Raw genomic sequence first — 21711 nt, 5'->3', positions numbered from 1 at the left:
ATCAGTTATTTACGTAGAATTTTAGAAAATAATTAAGGCAAATTTTGATTTTAAGGATCGAAATAAGTGAATAAAAACTATATAGGACTTGAATTTAAAGTTAAAGTAAGATGGTAAAAAGAAAACATATCCAAATATATTATAATTTAAGAGAATTAGATGACCCACATAAACACTAATTGGATTTAAGTAAATCAATTTATAATTATTAGCTTTTGACACAAGCATCTATTTTGTCCATAATCTTTTTGCTTCTAAGCATTATTTTTTTTCTTTTTATAAAATATCATAAACACAATGATTGCATATAAAGATATATAAAGGGCATGTTAAGTAGTGCAAACAAAAAAACAGAAAAAAGAGGTAGTAAAATTACAAAAATACAAAGTAGAAGGGCTATTTGAGTAAACATGGAGAAAGTATGTAATTGCTAAAAAGACCCACATACTTTACAGCCATACAATTAGAAACATAGCTGGCACTGAAATACAAAGAGGTCACAAGTTTTGTGTTTTAAGTAATATTTGTTGTATAAAGATTATTTTAGGTGTAATTTAATTTGTGATAAGAAATTTATTTTAAAATTTATATATAATTATCTTATTGTACGTTCACTCAGTTTATCTGATACGCTTTTTTAAAAAGTTAATTATATGAAAATATCATGCTTCTATATTAAGAATAATTTAATTTAACCTCGAATACTAGTTTATGATGTGATAATTGATAAATTAAGATGGTATTTGACAAATATTTTTACATCCACTAATTTATAATATTTCTTTTGTTTCAAAGATGTTTTTGGTTTTTCATTTTTGTTTTAAAATAATTGATATTTTTACAAAATTAATAAAATATTTTTGTTCTTTCAATTACACCCTAATTTTAATAAATAAAATTTTACATAACTTAGAAATCATTAAAGAAATAATTTTCTAAAGACATTTGGCTCAGGATAAATTAGTAAAATTATTCTTTACTTTTTATGGATGAATAATTTTTTTTTAAATAACAACAATATAACATACTGATGAAATTTGAAGAAGATAAAATGTATACACATATTATTACTATTTTGTGAAAATATTGTTTAAAACTAAGAATATCACTAATTATGAAACAAAGAGATTAGAACTTTTTTTTTTTTTAATTAATGAGTTGAAGCTTTTCAAGTAAATAATTTATTTTTTGAGGGGAAAAAAAGGGTTTTTGGGTTTGCTAAAAAGCAAGAGATTCTTTTCATTTTAATGTTGGCCAAAAGTATGAGAAGGGTGTGTTACTGTATTGTGGACTGTGCCAACTTTATATTATAAACCTTTTTCTTTTCTGACCCAAAAAATAAATACTATAGTATATGTGAGCATGCCTTGTCTTCTCCTTCATCTATAATATACACAACGGTCTATTTTCTATAAATATATATATATATATATATATATATATATATATATATATATATATATATATATATCTTTGGACTATATACCATGCAACTATATAAGTATAGTTTTAATATATTTATCATATAAAAACTTATTTTTATAACATCAAATTTACATAACTATTATAGAAAATGTATATACTTGTTCAATATTATAAAGTGTAAGTGTCTATTTATACATATAAAATTGAAACACACAAATATTGATTGAGATTTTAAGTCAAAATATACATTTATGTATCATATTTAATTTAAATCATAGGGAAAAGGGTGTGAAATTTTTTTCAATTTTGGTCGAAATTGTTATTACGATATCAAATTTTATTAAGAACTTTTTACTCCTGCACTATTTAATAGTGTATTTTAAAGGTATATATGTGTCCTCTTGGACACGTTACTATTTATAATTATGCAATATTTATGATGTCCGCTTGGGCATATATATACCTTTAAAATACATTATTGAATAGTGCAGGGGATAAAAAGTCCTTTCCAAAATTTGGTATTATTACAACAATTTCGATTAAAGTTCGAATATATTTCAGATGTTTTTCCCAAAATCATATATTTACTACTTAGGGGTCGTTTGGTACAAAAATGAATAATGCATGGATTAGTAATGCAGAGATTAGTAATGCAGGGTTTAGTTTTATCAAGTTGTTTGGTTCATTGTTTTCAATCCCAACTTGTGTTTGAAATCAAATTCTTTAAAAATCTCCTTTCCAATTATATCCTTAAATTATTATGTAATGGGTCAAGATAGATAATTATTGAAAAATATTTTTTTATGACATTTTAACTAGCTATGAGAAGAATAATTTTGTTGTCATGATTTCAATTTTCTACTTGAATTATTTGAGGATAAATAATTTTCATCTTAATAAATTGATCACTAATAAAATATCAATTTTAAATTTAAAAAAAAAAAATCAACTACTTTTAAAATTATAAAGACGGTCAACAATTGTAAAATTGAATAAACCATGTACATTTACACATTAAAATTACAAGTGATAATTTTAATATGTATGTAATTTTTTAAAATTGTTCAAAATACGAATAATTAGTGATATATTTGTCTTTTAATTAGTAAATATTAAATAACTCACATTTTAAATCTGTATTGATTTGAATTAGATATATTTAGTTACAAATAAGTCTCTCTAAATAATTTGTAAACTAATTTATTTAAATAATTTAACTAGTATATATATAAAACATAAAATCAAGAAATAAAAATAAAAATTAAAAAGATTTGAAGGATATATTTGGTAATCCATGAATTAGTTATACATAGGTTCACATTCCTACTAAATATAGTATTATATTATATATAATACATGAATTATTTCTTTTAATGCTGCCAAATGCCCCCTTAATAAATGAGTGAGAATGTTTAAGTATCAAAGCATGTAGTAGGTCTAACATGTATGCTCAGGTACTTCAGGGGCATTTTGGTAAAAAAAAATTATTATTATTTTACTATGTTAATTTATTCGTGTTTTTTTATATATTTTTTATAAAAAAATATGGCATAAAAAATAATATAAATTACTATAATTAACAACTTAAATATCTAAAACACATGTCAAAAATTTGGTTTAGTCTTGAAATTCTATCGACATCACATAAAATAGAACAGGAAAAATAACATATATTATTTCGAAATGACATCAAAATACTAATTGCTATAATTAACAACTTATAATTATAATACTTTTAAAGTAAAAAAAATTGAATTTATTCTCAAAATTTTATTAGTATCACATAAATTGGAACAGAAAAAGTAACATATAGTAACATTTAATAATTAAACAAAAAATATTAATAATGACTATTAACATACCTATAAATCATATTAAAATTTGATCAATTCTTAAAAATTTTATTTGTATCACATAAATTAATATAAAAATTTAATATATATCGAATCTGTGGCACGGTGACAGTGAGAGTAGACAGCTAAGCAAAGTGGACCTCTGCCGTGAAAGAGACGATTGACTTCGATTTGGCTTGAGCTCATTTTTGTGATTTTCGTCTTGTAACAACTCCTTGTCATTGTGGAAATTTTTAAATTTATTTATAATTTCTATCATTGTGAATATTTTATTTCATTTTTGGAAATGATGAAATTAAATTAAAAGAAGTTGTTCCTTAATGACTCGAATATAAGGAATATTGATTATTGTTCGAGCAATCTCGTTTTATCTAGGCATAAATATTACAAGTGTGAGTTGGATAAACTATATTGTTTTTCTAAACGCACAAGTACCCTCTCAACCTATGTCTGAAATCTCAGAAACACACTTATACTATACTAAGGTTCTATCACCTCTTGAACTTATTTTATAAGAAATTTTCTACCCCTTTTCGGCCTTCATAACACTAGTTTGAAGGAAAAAAAACAGTTGTGGGCCCACAAGATAGTGTCACGTAGGTCAAAAAAAGGTAAAAAATTATTAATAAAATAAATTTAAGGGTTAATAGGACCTTAGCATAGTATAAATTAAAGGATACTTATGCATTATTCCTTGAATATATATATATATATATATACATATATATATATTTCAAAACATATTAATTAATCGAAATAATTACTATACTCAATTTGTAGTAGGTTGACAAGTTTTTTTGTAGTACAATATAATTAATTACTTTTGTACGTACCATAATAAATTAGATTCTTTGTAATTATATAAGACTTACATTGTTCATGTGACATTATTTATTGACAAAACCATGAGAGACAATATCTAGTTATTTTGATGTGATAACTCAACCACCCAAACGATCAACTCTATTGCACCAAATTACACTATGCATTTAAAGTGCCTTACGTGTTACGATATGTAAATCCTACAATCCCTTTGACTAGGGGTGGATGTATATTGTATAGTATAAGTTTATAACGAACAAGTTTAATTTGAATTAATAGTTTTGATTTTGATTCTGTATATATGTAATAGCTATAATGGATAAGTATAACAAGATGTTTGGAATCAAAAGTATGAAATGTGTTATATGAGTTTAGGAACATTTAATATCATAAATTTAAATCTTAGGGTGTGTTTGGTATGGAGGAAAATGTTTTCCATGAAAAATATTTTCCTAAAAAATGTTTTCCTGGAAAACAAATAGATTTTGGATTTATTTTCTCATGTTTGGTTAGTGAGCAGAAAATATTTTTCAGAAATGATTTTTAGTGTTTGATTTATTAATGAAAAATGTTTTTGAGAGACACCTTTTATTTTTACTTAAGTAAAAAAATAATTTATGACATTGAAAATATTTTTTAAAATCAAAATTATTATTATTTTGGAGTGGGGTCGGGGGTAGTGGGTGGGGGGGGGGGGGGAGGAGGGGAGGGGGTAGGAGCGAAAAAATAAAAATTTAAAGTTGATAGTATTTTTAAAAAACAAAATTAATTTTTTTGCGGTTTGGGGTGGGTGGGGGCTGGTAGGGGGGCTGGCCGGGAGGGGGGGAGGGGAGGGGAGGGTAGGAGTTTAAAAATAAAAATTTGAAGTTGAAAATATTTTTAAAAAGTAAAATTAATTTTTTGGGGAGGGGATGGGGTTGGGGGGGGGGGGGGTTGGCCGGTGGGGGGAAGATCAAGGATCATGTGTAAAAATAAAAATTTTGAAATTGAAAATATTTTTTTAAATTGATGTTTTTCCAAAAAAAAAATGTAATTTGAAATTGGAGGAGAGCTATGGAAAATGTTTTTCTTGATTTTTGAAGGGAAGTCCTTTTCCTTAATTTTGAGGAAAATGAGTTGATTTGAAAAAAAATTTCCAAAACTTTTGTCCCAACCAAACATGGGAAAATTGGAAAACATTTTCCAAAAAATGTTTTCCTTCATACCAAACACACTCTTAATTATGACTTTGTTGTTAATATTTATTCCATGTGGTCCATTTGTATATGAGTTTTTTTTAAAGCTTGAGAATTGAAACAAAAGAAATATCCATATAATATGGTAATTTACAGAAATCAGGTACTTTTAAGGTAAAATTATAATTTATCTTTTACTTTCTTCGTCCGAAAATATTTGTCATGTTGTGCTTATCGAAAGTCAATTTGACTGATTTTCAAAGGTAAATTACATCACATTAATTCGATATTTTAAACAAATAAATTAGATATTCTAAAATTATATGAAAAGTAGTATAAATTACAATTTTTTACATATTAATATGATGAAAAAATGCATCTTAAAATGTTAGTCAAAGTTTTTATAATTTGACTTTAAAAATAGAAATCACGACAAACAATACCGGACGCAGGGAGTAAAAGTTTATAATTATAGAAAACCCTTAAACGAATACATTAATGGAGGATTCAGATACATTAATGGTCAAAAAATCAAAGCACTGATACATTAAAAAAAATAGGATCGGGTATATGCGATGATACATTAAAAAGAGGATCGTATACATTAATGGAAGGTTCGGATGCATTAATAGCAAAAAAATCAAAGCACTGATACATTAAAAAAATAGGATCGGGTATATGCGATGATACATTAAAAAGAGGATCGTATACATTAATGGAAGGTTCGGATGCATTAATAGCCAAAAAATCAAAGCACTGATACATTAAAAAGATGATTGAATACATGCGTTGCTATATTAAAAAGAGGGTTGGATACATTAATGATATTTTTGACTTAAGAGAAAAATGAAGGATTTTGAAAATTTGTGAAACTTATAAGGAATAATGATAATAAGTAAACTAAAAGGTGATTAAATTTGACAAATGAGAAAATCAAACTTATCCAAATAAATGTAAATTTGGATGAAAAACTAATACCTTCTTAATCATAGAAAATAATTATTTTTTTGAACTAAATATAATAGCTAAATCATCATCGTCATCATATATATATATATATCTATATATATATATATATATATCATATAATAAGCTAAACTTACCATTACTTTTTTAAAAAATAAATAAATTGTTGGTCGTATAATATTTAAATAACAATTTTTCAATAGCTAAAACTCATAACTAATGGACATTCTATTGATTAGATCATATGTTAAATATAAGAGCACATTTTTTTTTCATTTTTTAACATACACATCAAAATTCTTTAGTTATGATATTTTTACAATACTTCATCCACTCTAAATATTAGTGTAATCGTTTTGGGCGTTTTGACAAATTATGAATATTTTTTTAAAAAAAATTATGTTTTAGAAGAAAATAGAGTAATTTGATTAAATGCTCATAGCTTTAATAGAATTATATATATATATATATATACACCTCTTATTACAAATATTTATTCTATATATACTTGAAAAAGATAATTATAATATTATTTTTTTCAAAAATCTCAAATCAATTAATCAAATATTAATTAATACGTAATCGACTTATCAAGGTAGAAGAAAGTCAGAACCTACACTACAAATGTTTGGTAGGAAACGTTAAACGACAATTACAATTATTTTGTCTTCTTTTGGGTGCATGTAATAACACGTTAGTTAGATAGAAGAGGGGTCGCAAAATTTTTTATATTCATAACACAAATAGAAAGAAATTTTTTATAATTTTTCTTAAATTTTTTGCTCTGTCATTAATCATTTTCTCTCTCCTTATCTATTTGATTTTCGATGTAATAGGTAGTTTTTAAGAATGAGTTTAAAAATAAGCGATCTTAAATAATTTTTTATCCCATTTGTGTTATGGAAGTTCAAATTTAACAAATTTTATTTCGTAGACTACATTAACTTTTAATCTAAAAAATTAATCCATAAGACAAACAAAATCAAAGTTCAAATCATCATAACAAGAAGAAATATAGTAAAATCTGTAATATCTCACTAGAAAATATATATGGTGTGAACGCATCGATTTTAACCAATTAGTGTTTAACATTTATATATATATTACTTAGATTAATTTAAATTTACGTCTAATCCACTTGTTAAAGAGAGTAAAACTAAAAAACTTCCTCATGGAACCTTCTTTATTTTCAAGACTACGTGTTCATTTCACCTTGAATAATTTTTATTTTTTCTCAAAAAGAATATTTGAACATTAAATAGTTATTATTTTTTGATTGAATTTCGAAATTTTATAGTCAAACGTCTGCTCGGACACGTAGACAGTACTAGTTGTATTTACTTTCACTTTTAGCAATATATTTAACTTAAATTTTTTCTCTTTTTACAGAAAGCATCCAAAAATAAATTCCTTTTGTTGTCCAGTTGTCCTAATAACTTCCCATTGAAATTACATGAAAACATTATCTTAGGTTCACATGATTCACTATGTAATGTCACTTTCTTTATTTATGTCTACTGTTGTTGCCATTGCCCATATTATAATTATTGGAGGAAAAAAAAAAAACTTGGCTTATGGTTTTTTTCAACTCATAAGTTTTAACTTAGATATTGTTTTTTTGACTTCTCCAATATGGCCAATTCTTAATCATTTGTATATCATTGTGAATCAAATGTAAAAAATAAATAAATAAAAAGTCTTCAGACGAGATGGTTCACGCAATTCATAATAGCAGAGCAGACAGAGGTTCAAAATTTGAGTTTTGCGACTGCTAGTTAATAGTGGAGGTAGGAAGAGCAAGTTAAAATATCGTGTTGTTCAACTCTTCGAGGTTCTAGTTTACCAAGATTAGAGATTATATGAACACACTCATCGAATTAAAAAAAATGCATATCGTATTTCACGATCATGTGATGTGAATATCGAGTGTGATTGAATTTTCTCCATCCTTAGCTTTCTATAAACGGAATAAAAATCTATTGATTATGTATTTCAAGGTAAAAATTTATTGCACGATTTGAACCTTTTGACTAATCGTAATATTTCTTCCAAAAAGCTATTAGTAAAAAATACATAATGTATACTCCTATTTAAGATTTTAGTTCCAACCATTTTCCATTTTTCAAACACATTTAAATTCAGGATTGAAGTTTAAGATTTCTTACAGAGACCTCGGAAGCTAACAATTAGGTTCATCATCAAATATTTATAAAATTGAAGCAAAAACTAATGAATTCACGTGAACCACGAGCAAAAATATACAACTATAGCTTGGCATTAATTATGTCATAGCATAGAAAACTATAGTACTTTGTGCTTTTATTAATTTACCAAAACAAAATAAACAAAAGTGGGGATGGAAAAAGAAAGAATAAATTGTATGTATCAAATGGGATAACCTACTTTTTAGGCTAGCAGTGTGATTAGTTAAAACACATGAGCTAGCACTAGATAAATTGTCTCTTTCTCTTGCTAATCTTATAAAATACACTATTATAAACATGGAATTACCAACTAAATTTGTAGCTAATTCGTCGTTAAATAGATCTCAAACCAATTGTATTTTCTTATAATACATCGCTATCTATAGCTAAATGGATTTACATGAGATTTTTATTGTTTAGCTACTAAATTTTATCTGTCGCTAATACCTTATTTTCTAGTAGCGATACAACTACTTCTAGTACTACTACTATGTATTTGTTCTCTCTTTTTCTAATGACTAATTAACTATATAATGGATGAAAAATTAAAAAAGAATATTGAAAAGCAAAAACTTTTCTGTGAACTTTGAAATTTCATGATATGGACAAATCATAGGTGGCCTAATAATTGTTTTTTAAACAGATGGAGAGTGGACCAGCAGTAGCCTTTTTTGGTTATACTTCAATATAGGAAAAATTATCCAAATAAATAACTAATTTACTATATTTTTTATTAAAAAAAATATATTATTTAAAAAATATTATAAAAATTTATGTTTTCTCATGTTCTGGGATACATTACTTTACTCAATGTATAGATCAGATACATTAGTTAACGCGATATATCTAGACGTTAAGTGATGTATTCAGATTTAAGGAGAAGTATATCAAGACGTTAAGGCATATATTCGGAACCAAAATATAATGCATCAAAACTTTTTGAGATGTATTCGAATTTCACATAAAATTTTTTATAGTTTTCAAAAAATTAGAAATAAAATATAATAAACTCCAAACGCTATAGAATTTATGTAAAATTCTCAAGTAAAATACTACACTTCCCTAAAATTATAAAGTGGTGCCACTTCTTATCCATTCTTTTGCTTTTCCCATTGTTTTGGCCAATCACACAACTCCACTAACAAGGCAATGACACTAGCTTTGAGATGAAAAAGTGAATTACTTTTTACAAAACTTCAATCCAGTTTTACGATAACAATAATATACTCAATATAATTTCATAGGTAAAATCTTAGGAGGATAGTGGTGCATATACAATTTTGCCGCCATCTTATGAAGATAAAGATACTGTTTTCTATAGATCCTTTAGCTCAAGTGAAACATATAAGAAAAAAAAAAGACAATATATAATACACCAACTCAATAAATATAGCTAAACATAGCTAATTGATTCTTATTCTAACTTCAGTTTCATTGCTAACCATGGTAAAAAGAAAAGATATTACGATATAAACATCAAATGCGGATAAGTTATTCTGATTCAAAGTAAGTCAAATATTAGTTATCTGAAGTTTGATATTGTTCCTTTGTTCTTTATTGGAACTTAATTAAGCCAGAATTGACTGTGATATACCTTGAACATATATAAACTGAGATGAATTCCCCTACAATGATCAATCAGTAACCAAGAACATCTTCAGAGAGGTATGATTAAACCAACTTTTCCAGATTTTTATTGAATCTTGGAACACAATTACAATTGTGTCACACTTGAGATCAAAACAAACCTTGCTATATAAATCCTGCATAATAACTCCTTACTTCCAACTGGAGATCAGAACATACCTTGCAATTAGGAGCACTACACAACCGTAGACGGTTCTGATACCAATTGATATGAACTGAAGGATATATTGAGCTACGAGGGAAAAAGCTGTATAAACACGGTTCAAGTAGTCCAATACTTAGGATGATAGATTAAACTCCAAGAACTTGCAACTAATTTCATAACAGATTGACAGGCTTCGAATACAGCCTACAAAGAGAAAAAAACACGAGTATGTTCATCCACAAGGAAAAATAATACAAGACAACTTCCATTTATGAGAGCTGCATCCTCTTTTATTTGACACATTCATGCATATAACTTCAAGTAGCTTTACAGACATTTGATCTGCACCCGAATGTTCATTCTTCAGCAACAGTATACTCCATCAAAATTGCAGCAGTTCGATACCCAAGTTAACTGTGGAATAAAATCCCCTAGGCAAATTAGCTTAAAACATGCCTTAGCTTTAATCACTTGCAGACCTTTGCCCTAATATCCTGCTGCCTACTGTTGACTCATCATAAGATTTTGCTTGTCCCTGGAGTCAAATCCAAATGTCGCAATGCAATAGAAATCATCATGAAACAACAAAACATATATGATGGAAGATAAGTAAATATACTGCATCAAAGAACATCGATAGAGGAAATTGGGGTTGAGAAAGAAATATAGGCCCTTTGTATATGTTTTATGGCAAGATGGAGAAATCTTCAAAAGTTAGAGAGCTCTAAAGCAACATCTGAGGACTATTATAGTCTTATAAGTAGTTTTTTGGTAGGTATACTATATATTTTACCATTTGGAAGTTCAACCAGCTTGTACTGTCATTTTTCTATAGAGATTCATCTCTTTTTCTAAGAAAAACTGGTAAGTTGTACTTCTCAACATACAGATCTCCAAAAAGTTATCAACAGAGAGCTATGAACCAAGGGCTAATTATAGAGTCTAGAAGATTGTATCCTCTACACTTGCTTCTTTACACCAAAAATAAAAATTTACAATACAATTCCACTTAATTTTCTGCAAAGTATTAAATCTATCCTCAAAACACCTCCCATTTCTTTCATTCCACACTGTCCACCAAATACATGATGGAACTACTCTACACCATCTCTTCGGGGACATGCTACTTCCTCTCCTGATCCAGCAGCTTAGAAGATCTGATGTGCGTTCTGACATCGTCCAACTGTTACCGGCGAGGCTGAAGAAAAGGGACCATTTACAGTGCAGAAATAAATGACTGCTGGTCTCTGCAGCCTCATAACAGTGAAGCAGGCTCTTCTGTCACTAACCAAGTGAAGCACTTGATTTTGGATGGCACTAGACTTTTTTATACCTTTGTCCACGGACCTGTTCTGTCTCCTGGTTGCCCCAAAACTTCCAATTTATACACTCTGTTAAATAGAGAACCTCCCGTCATTGGTATGTTTCTACTTGATTGCATTTGGGGCTGGGAAGTGTCTCTCAACATATCAACTTCCTACAAAAGATCAACCACCCTATCAATTTTCCAGTCATTTAGGTTCCTTTTGAAGCATATATATATTAAACCCTTGAGGAGTCCAAGAGTCTGACACAGTGGCGAAGCGCTTCAGGGTTGCTGCATATGGAAAATAAAGCCGGGAAAATAGTCATCAAAGGCACTTGCCCGTTCCGGGATTCCTTTCTGAACATAGTTTTTGTGCCATCACCCACCTTATGACAACATGTTTGTTAAGACTATAAGTGTTGACCACTTCATCGGTGCATCATTCACTTGTCTGTCCATATTTCTTCATGATTACCTCCTTCCATAAATACTTCATCAATAGACAACTATTGTGTAATTTCAGATTTCTGATACCAAGACCCCCTGATTCTTATCAAGTCGAAATCATCCCATTTCACAAAATGAAAACCCTTATCCTCCTCATTTCCATTCCATAGAAAGTCCCTTCTGAGCTTGTCAAGTTTATCTACCAGCCCAACTGGAATAGGAAACATAGACATCACACAAGTATGTAAGGAATCTAATACTGCATTCATCAAAAACAATCTAATTCCTACTTCCACTTTGAGAATTCCATGTCTGTCTTCTCGATAATCTCATCTTAGATAACTAACTCGTAGTGCTTGTTGGCCAGAGGCATGCCTAAGTAGGTTGTGGGAAGCTATTCAATCTTCCACCCCAAAATCCCAGCCAGCTCCTCCATTTGGACCACTTCTTTAATAGGGAAAATATAAATCCTCCTCCAATTGACGCTTAACCCCAAAATAACTTCAAAAATGAGTAAGACCATCCTTATAAAGCTGACTTGTCCTGCTTCTGGATAACATAACATCAGTGTCATCATATGTGTGCTTAAGCCCTGAAGTGAGGCTCAAAACATGTTGAGCGATTTACCTCACTCAATGTGCGGTTTCAGTGTCGTCATCAAGTTTAATACATATTTTTCCTTGCCAATGAACCTAGACGACACTAAACAATTGATATTTCACTTTATCATAATTAGTTTTCTATTTTTCTTTGTTCATATATTTGACAGTCATGTTAATAAATTATTAGTCTTGGGCTTAACATATAATCTCCATCACGCATTTGCATTCTCTGGCCCAAAAAGACTGCCAGCCAATCTTTGTGCTACATGGCTATATTATCAAATGAGGAAGGATGCCACACATACGAAACATTAAAGCATACAGTGTAAAATATATCAGCATGGGGCCAAAAGAATGTTTGGAGAAGAATTAGAAAAGACGAAATCACGCGAACATTTGGATAACAACTACTTATTTTAAACTAGCCTGGTATTCCCTAGGTACACCATTATCCTGGTAAGACATCACATCTTATTTCAGTGAGCAGATGCATCTTCTACATACATACAATGTGAACCTTGAGTGAGGACACCAATATTTTTTAGAATAGTGATCACTCAGTGCAAGACTTACCATCTCAGACAAAAAAGTATCCACAGCCTAAACAGGTCAGCCAACCTCTGCTACAATTTCTTTGACATCTATATCAGCTAGAGTCTCCTTGCCAAACAGAGAAAATCCAACAGTTGCCTGCAAGAAAAATTCCACATTAAATGTCAAGAACAAACTTTGATTTTTCAGTTGGCTTGGGTGAAGTAACAGAAGAACAGTCTCATACAGAAAATGGAAGATACTGTGTAGCGAGAGCAATTAGCACCAATAAGCTTTCAAACTGTACAGGATAAAGGAGATAACCAAAGTATTATCTTTTTTGCATTGCAAGGGGGGAAGAGGCCCAAGAGGGCGGGGGAGCGTGATGTTAGGAAAAATTGAAGACATAAGCTGTTAATAACTCAAATTTTTCTCTTTTTTTGGCTGAGCTCCAGGACTTTTATAACTATGCTTTCCCTTGCCCACTCTCCCCTACCCCGAAATAACACAAGGATAGTGTTCTAGGCATACCAATCCTGCCTTGCTATCAACCTTCTTGAGAATCCCTGAAAATCCAGCAAAGGCTCCGGACACAACTTCAATAGTTGACCCTGGTATTAAAGATTTATCATCTGATCCTCTCAACGCATCAACTGCAAGCAGGTCTGAAGCTTTTTTAGATTGCCTTCCTCGTTTTTTGGGCACAGCTTTGTCGTCAAGGGTAGCTATACTAGAGTTTTTTGTCAGCTTGGAATCTAAACCTCCTTCTCCTTGTTCCTCTTCTTCAAAAGCTTGATCAGCTTTCTCTTGCTCTTCCTTCGCTTGTTTGAATATGGCCTCCAGGTCATCCTCATCAACAGGTCTGGGTTTGTTGATCTGCCGTTTTCTGCAAATGTTCTACACTTTTAGCAACTGAGAAAAATCAAAAATGACCTCAGGTATGTTGTAAGTTATCCCTTTAAATAATAAAATGGGTACGTAGACACAAGTAACAGAAAAGTCATATCAAGAGAGATCAAATGGTAGATATCAACTAAAGGCAGCTAGTAATTAGATATCCTTGCAAAATTCACTTGACCTATTAGCATAAATTTGATAAGTATTCTGAAATTTTGTCAAGCAGAAATAGCATTCATCACTAATCTCGCAGAAAGACCTTATAGTAGCTGACTGAATGAACATATTTACAAGCTACACATAATTAGATAGGGAGTGAATATTAAGTAAAAAAATTCGGAACTTAGGCCAACACATTTTATAAGCTATACACAATTAGAGTGCAAGTGATTTTAAAATGAAAAATTCCAATCTTAGGCCAAGTTAGCTTAGGATATTCCACTCATTTTATGTTAATATATTAATTGACATATGTTCCATCGGGTCAGACACATACACCATGGGTCTTTGTTCGTTTAAAAGACAGAGTTCCCAGAGGTCAAAGAAAATTGCATTGACATATCAAACAAATCAAAGACCTCCTCTTTCTTGACTGAGTAAAACTTGTAAACTTTCTTTATAACCATGTTATCCGAGCCAACTTGCACACACATCGACTATTTCCAAGGGTACCTGCTACCTCCTACCAACACATGTATTGGGTAACTCTGTCCACCACAGATGATAAGAAGTAATCTTCGTAAACTTGTTATTTGTGATAGGGACAACAATGAATGCTTACGTATTTCCAACCTTGGATCCAACAAAGCCTCCAATTCCAGTACATTCTCGAATGAAATCATGTATTTCCTTGTTCAGTACACATCTCAGAAACACACATCCTGGGAAAAGGGGTTTTGGCTTAATTGAAAGTGTTCCATTTTTTAATTTCCTTTTGACTTGTACGGATGGAATGTATACCTGCAGAAACTTTTACAGTGAGTCAAAACTCAAAAAATATTGAAAAATCAATTCCTAAATTAGTTAAATACTTTTCATACCCTTGCATTTCGAGGTAATCCAACCTCCAACTGTCCTAAAATTAACTAATAGGGAAGCCCACATTGGTTGGAGCAGAATCAATCATGATTGCAAGCAAACTGAACACTCCCCCTACCACCACAAACACAGACACACACAAACAATACAAAGACTATGATTTCAAGCAAAGGAAATCAATAGTGAAAACTGAGACGAGTATTGGAGGAAAAATTTTCTCTAAAGAAAATTTTTACAGCAATACAAAAACTGATAGACGGCTGTTTATACTTTATAATATGGTTATCTTCAGGTCCACGACTTCCATTCTGATACAACAGAAATGATCTGGAAGTTCCATGGTAACTGGAAATTATGCAAGCTCTGCAACTATATATATACTGCTATGAGGGCTTCACGAACTTCTCTTATGCTCTCGTCTACTTGTAAAAATGAATACTGTAATGGGGGGGAAATGGTAGGTCATACCAGTATCTGTGTTGGTTGGAAGTTATAGGTAATGGTGGGTGGCTTAACTGAGGTGCTTACAAGCTGGCTCGGGCACCAAAATTATCCAAAGAAAAAATGAATACTGTTTCTAAGGCCTATAGTTCACTCGCCTTGCTAGTTCCTACTCTCTTCCTCCAAACTATATTTTTCCACAACTATCCTCTAAACGCACCGTATAATGAAGCATGAGTTAAAGCTTAAATGGAGAAACATGTTCAGTGAGCAATCATATGCGGAGCCAACTTGTTTGGGACAGAGGCGTAGTTGTTGTATACTCTAAACGCATTCTTGCTGGATTACTATGACATCCCTATTTTCATGAACATCCATAACTCATCATACTTGAACATTTTACATTCTTCATATTCATGTTAATGGAATGAATGTTTTTCATGATTGAACTAAGCTAGTTTGCTAGTTGGAGCTAAATTATGTGCAAACTAAATTCTAATGGTCCCTATCAAATGGTGGAAACTAAATAGACAGCTTGACCTTTTCGATATTGACATCAAACTCGAATGCATTCAGGAGTTGATTTTCTAATTTCAGGAGTAATGCACAAGAGTAATTACAAAACCACCAAATTAAGAACTTCACCATCAAACCAAACAATAAAGCACAAATCTTTATTACCTGAAAATCAATATCAGGAAAGTTCCTAGCAAGAGCACGAGCCATCCGTTCAGCAGTTTCATGACCATTAACTCTAGAAACTCTAACAACCCACCATTGAGGACCCAATTTAGCAAGGTTATCAAGATTAAGCTCTTCAGTCCAGGACTTGTATTGCTTCTTAGGTTTCTTAATAAGCTTTTCCTCTACTTCTTCTCTCCAATTGTAACCTGTTTTACTCTCTCTTCTCTCATTTCTCATTTGCCTTCTCTCTTTAGCTGTTAGCAAATTCTCTTCAGGTGACTCCACAGTTGCATAAACCCTTAAAAGGGTTTTTTGGGTTTTGGGTAAAATGGAGATTGGTGATAATTTGGGAAGAAATGGAGGACAATGACTCCATGAGAGTACAGCTTGCTTCATCTTCTTCAAGAAAAAGTAAGAAAATTTTCTTGTGGTGGTTATATGGTAACATATCCAGTTTTATTTCATGGGCCGGGTTAATGGGCTAAAAGGATGACAGCCCAATTCCCACTATTGAATCCTAAAAGGAAAATTGTATGAAATAACAAAATTAAATGTTATAATTATAGTTTATTTTAATTAAAATTTGCAACAAATATTTTATTTTTTTTGTTATTTGATTCGATATATAATTAGTCATTTTCGATATACAATTTACTATTCTATACATTTCGGTATAAAATGTATAAAATACGTTTATGTTTATATAAAACGAGAGAAAAGTGAATATACAAATACATACACATATATTATTGTCCTATACACTTATAACTATACAAATACGTATCTCATTATACAAATTACAATGTATAAATAAATTTATACAAAACTGAACAGTTTGTATAAAAATGGATGTTCCTTGCGAATTATACAAATCATAAGCTCTATATCAAATAGAAAATTTGTTATGGAGCGCAATTATGTAAACTATAGTTGTATCATACAAATTTAATTTTTAATTAATTCAAATATTGATAGCATACATAATGATTTGAATACAGATTGAGAAAAAAATATCAAATTCTAAAAAAGAACTACAAATGCAAAACAAACTAATAGAAAATTGTTCTTTTCAACTTGGTCTTCAATAAGTTTTTGAAATCTTCTACACCCAATTTTTCTTTCTTTTATTAATAGTGATACAAAAATATGCAAACACCAACTCTTTGATCGTCTTTCTATAGTTATTTTAGCAGTGGATCCTACATTATCCGTTATTTCTTGAGTAATATATAAATAGGATGAAAAATCGCTAGAAAATTGTTGATTAAGTTGCATACCTCTTGTAATCCTCTTAGATTCGATCATTAGAGAGTGATTTTATGATTTTCAAACCCTAAATGAAAGTTGATCGATTTAATACTCAACTACAAATAATTTTTTTGATTTTTTTTTAAATAGTAAGCAAATCTAAAAATCAGATGAAGATGCATACATTAATCAAAAGGATTGTTGTGAATGTCTTTAGACATATATTTCTCAATTTTTGAAGAAAAAAATCGAAAAGAACGGAAAAGAGTAGTGAAGTTGAAAGATGAAGAAGAATTGGAAAAGAGAAATCAGTGAGAGAGAAAATGAGTTGGAAAATGTATAATTAAGGTGAGATAAAATAGGTATAAATTATGATACACAATATTTTCTAAAATATTGACATTTTGACATTTTTACTAAAACTTTTAAAATATGGATATTTTAATTATGTTAAAATTTTTGACTAGTTAACTAATTTATCCATTCCTAGAATTTGGGAGATTTGCACTAATAGGATTATATAAGGTTGAATGTAGAGCCGTAAAACGGACTTAGCCCATGGCGCCTGCCCAACTCAATTTGTTATTGGGGTAGGATTGAAATAAGATTTTTTCAAATAAATTTAAAACTAGAGCTTATAAATCCGGTCCATATAAGTCCATGGCCCTTGAGGCTCGAACGGGGTCGGTCCATGGATCAAAACTTTTATTTAACAGTTACTTATAATAATCTTACCAGTATATAATCTACGGAAAAGAGCCTAAAATATCCTTGAAGTATTGAAAATGGTACAAAATTACCCTTCATCCACTTAGTGGCTCCAAAATGTTTTTGTCATCCACCTATTGGCTCCAAAATACCCTTGTCATCCACTTTTGGGTTCAAAATTGACCACTTATTTAATTGTTCTAATATTAAACTCCTTAAATATTTTTAAAATACTTGGAGTTCAACTATTGATTATAATTTAATTTATTAATATAATTTATAAACTAACCCACTACCCACTCATTACTAACTATAACCCATCAAATTAATAATCCAATTATAATATCAAAATCGCCATAAACACTACTAAAACACGATGAAATTATAGATTCCTGAAAATGACATCCAAAATTATTTGAGTCCGAATCGAAATTCCAATTAGATTTAGGTTGAACCGCTTATTTAGGAGGAGACTTTCAGTAGGATTCTCTTAGAAGATTAAAATAGAAATTTATGATTAAAGGTAAAGAAGTAATATATCCCGAATTAATTCATGCACTTTTTAAAATATAATCTTATAAATATTTATGATTTGTTTTAAAACCTTTAATATATTATTTTGAAAAAAAATTACCTATGAAGTAACATCACATAATTGAGACATAAGAATAATTAAGATGAACGTAGTCAGACTATTAAGTTTATCGGTAATTTTTATTTAGACACTTGAATGTATGATAATTTACTTCTATAGATATTTTCGCATCAAATTTTTAAAAAAGCTCAATTGGCAGTAGTTTTTCTGTTGTTGTATTAATAATGTGACGGGTTTATTAATTTGAAGGAGTGTAATCAGTAATGGGTGGGTAGTGGATTGATTTATAAATTATACTAAAAAGTTAAATTATAACAAATAGTTAAGCGCCACGTATTTAAAAAAATATTTAAATAGTTTAAATATAAAACCGTTAAATAAGTGGTTAATTTTGAACCAACAGGTGGATGACAGGGGTATTTTGGACCCAATAGGTGGGTGGGAAGGGTATTTTGGAGCCAATAGGTGGATGGAGGGTAATTTTGTACCATTTTCAATACTATGAGGGTATTTTAGGTCCTTTTTCGTATAATCTAATTACTTAAATACATGCTACTTTATAATATTATGAATCTTAATAGATTTTGGTATGTCCAGATACATGTATATCATAATATAGAAACTCAAAATTAAGTTAATTCATTTTAGATACACTTTTTCCAAGTAGATTCACGTGTATCTAGGATACATAGACAAATTTCGCGCCCTCGCTTCCCTTCCATCTTGCTTGTCACTCTCTTATCTCGCGTATTTGGTATGCGAGATATGTGTTAATCACACTAGATTTTTTGCTAGCAATATTGAAACAACACCATTGTTTACCATAGTAATTTTTTAAAAAAAATCATATTCTTGATGTTATAGAATTATAAGTTTGAAAAAGAATTTTAAAAAATAAAAAGAATAGCCCGTCAAATTCTTTGACCCAGAAGGCTTGAATCGAATGAGACTGAACCAGACCTTTTTGACAACTTTAGTTGAATGGTTGATGTTTATTGTTTATCCTAGTTTTTTTGGGGTAGGATAATGTTGTGAAACATAACTTATTTAAATTTCATGTTAGGAGGGAGAATGAAAAATTATGTTTTCATAAGTTATATAGGTCGGATCGTAATTTTGGTTATTTTTTTTACACATTTATGTCAAATCCGTAAAATTTATGCTTTTATTTTATAAATTATGCCATGTGAAAATATGGGGAAAGTTTGATACTTTTAAAATGTGTAAATTACATAAATTTCATAGTTTTAATATGAAATTACAATCCATCCCTAATAAGTTTCCATTACATTAATTTAAAAAAAAACAAATAAAGAAAAAAAAAAGATATCACATTAATTTCTTAAAAATTTAAAAAATTCGATATAATAATTGAAGCTCAGGTTCATTAATATGTAGCTCGGATAAATTAAATACGATTTCGAATACATAAATATGTAGCTCCGATACATTAAAACATAATATGCGTTGTAAACTTTTACGAAAAGTACCTTCTTCACAAACATTTACCGGATTCACCAAAGCTTTTACTTCACCATGAACTCTTGTAGGAAATTTTCATAACTAAAGGCGTGTCGAAAGACACTATCCTTAAGGATATTTCACCCGATATAAATGTACCCCATGATTCAAAAAATTCTTTTAATATAAAATTAGGACAAAAAACTAACAAAAATTCAATTAAAAGAAAACCCTGCATAATAATATATCAACAAAATAATTATTTTCTTGTCTTCCCTCTTACTCACCATTAGTAAGAATTGGATTTATATATGAAATAGTGACCTCTCAAATATGTGAATGGTTGAAATAGTCAAAAGCCATAAAAAGGCATTGAACACAATTAACGAATTGAAGTCAATTCATTTCAGCAAAAGAAACATTTTGTAACAGCCATATTACGATAGAAAATAATGGTTAATTAAAGGATAATAATAACGACAATAGAATATTATTTATGGAGATAAATATTTAGGACATAATATTCTCTTTCAAATATAATAGGAAATAAAATAACTTCTGAGATATTAAAATTATTTTTTCAACAATATGTAGCTCACATACATTAAATACTGGTTTAGATATATGTAGTACGGATAAATAATAGGAAAAATTATATATAATAGCAAACTAATAACATAAAATAAATGGAGTAGCTAGGATTTGATTTAATTGTGCTCCATAACAAAGTTTGCAAAAAATTGTCAGGCGCCTCTCTCCCAAATATCTCGCTCGCCACTCTCCTCCAATTTCTCGCTCGCTTCCTCACTTTTTATACAAACACAAGTGTATAAAAATTGTTTCTAATTGTATAAAGCAGAGAAAATAGTATAAGTACATATATTTTTGTTCCCCTCTCTCCCCTCTTCTAGATTTCGCTCGCCACTCTTCCAAATCTCGCTCGCCATCCTCGCCTTTCTCACTCTTATTCAAACATAAGCGAAATGTATAAAATGCGTTTCTGTTAGTATAAAGCGTGAGAAAATTGTATATACACATGCAGGTATATATATTTTCGCCCTATACACTTATAATTATACAATAAAAATACTTGTCTTTCTCTCTTTCTCGTTTTATACAATTTTCAAATTGTATCTAATTTTTCTATTTCTCATTTTATACAATCCGATTCAATTATATATTCTTGTCAAGTCTTTTTTGTCTTTCTCTCTTTCTCATTTTATACAATTTTCAAATTGTATCTAATTTCTCTCTTTCTCGTTTTATACAATTCCATTCAATTATATATTCTTGTCAAGTCTCTTTTGTCTTTCTCTCTTTCTCATTTTATACAAATTCAAATTGTATATAATTGTTCTATACACTTATAATAATACAATTCGTTTTATACAGTTCTCTGCCCCAAGTGTCTTTCTCTTTTTTGTTTTATACACTTCATTTTATATAATTTGTTTTAACTGTATATGTATAGCAAATTATACAGTTTCTATGTTTGTTATGGAGCGCAATTATGCAA

At 29.5% G+C, this 21711-nt stretch overlaps 1 protein-coding gene across 2 annotated transcripts; it reads right to left on the bottom strand.

Annotated features, from left to right (window-relative positions):
- Positions 1 to 10359: 10359 nt before the first annotated feature.
- Positions 10360 to 16610, bottom strand: LOC101260563 (uncharacterized). 2 transcript variants are annotated; one of them, XM_004246316.5, is made up of 5 exons: positions 16181 to 16610; positions 14802 to 14980; positions 13655 to 14009; positions 13166 to 13282; positions 10360 to 10772 (listed from the first exon to the last, which is right to left on the bottom strand). In XM_004246316.5, the coding sequence occupies exons 1-4, from the start codon at positions 16577 to 16579 to the stop codon at positions 13202 to 13204; spliced, it is 1014 nt and encodes a 337-aa protein (XP_004246364.1). In that variant the 5' UTR covers positions 16580 to 16610; the 3' UTR covers positions 10360 to 10772; positions 13166 to 13201. The 2 variants fall into 2 exon arrangements, with proteins under 2 accessions (XP_004246364.1, XP_069144800.1); XM_069288699.1 differs by having other exon boundaries at positions 14802 to 14989; positions 16181 to 16602.
- Between the last annotated feature and the right edge of the window lie 5101 nt (positions 16611 to 21711).

This window comes from Solanum lycopersicum, chromosome 9, assembly GCF_036512215.1.
Source record: "Solanum lycopersicum chromosome 9, SLM_r2.1".
Classification (NCBI taxonomy): Eukaryota; Viridiplantae; Streptophyta; class Magnoliopsida; order Solanales; family Solanaceae; genus Solanum; species Solanum lycopersicum.
Note: the sequence above shows the minus strand (reverse complement) of the source record. Positions and strands in the feature narration are given on the sequence as shown.

Bases quoted from the DNA above. Each gene is read 5' to 3' on its own strand.
- LOC101260563 (XM_069288699.1), bottom strand. From the start codon at position 16,579: ATGAAGCAAGCTGTACTCTCATGGAGTCATTGTCCTCCATTTCTTCCC. The intron at 14,010-14,801 runs GTAAGCATTCAT...GAACATTTGCAG, and splicing joins GGATCCAAGGTTGGAAATAC to AAAACGGCAGATCAACAAAC. The intron at 13,283-13,654 runs GTATGCCTAGAA...TTTTTCTTGCAG, and splicing joins TTGATAGCAAGGCAGGATTG to GCAACTGTTGGATTTTCTCT.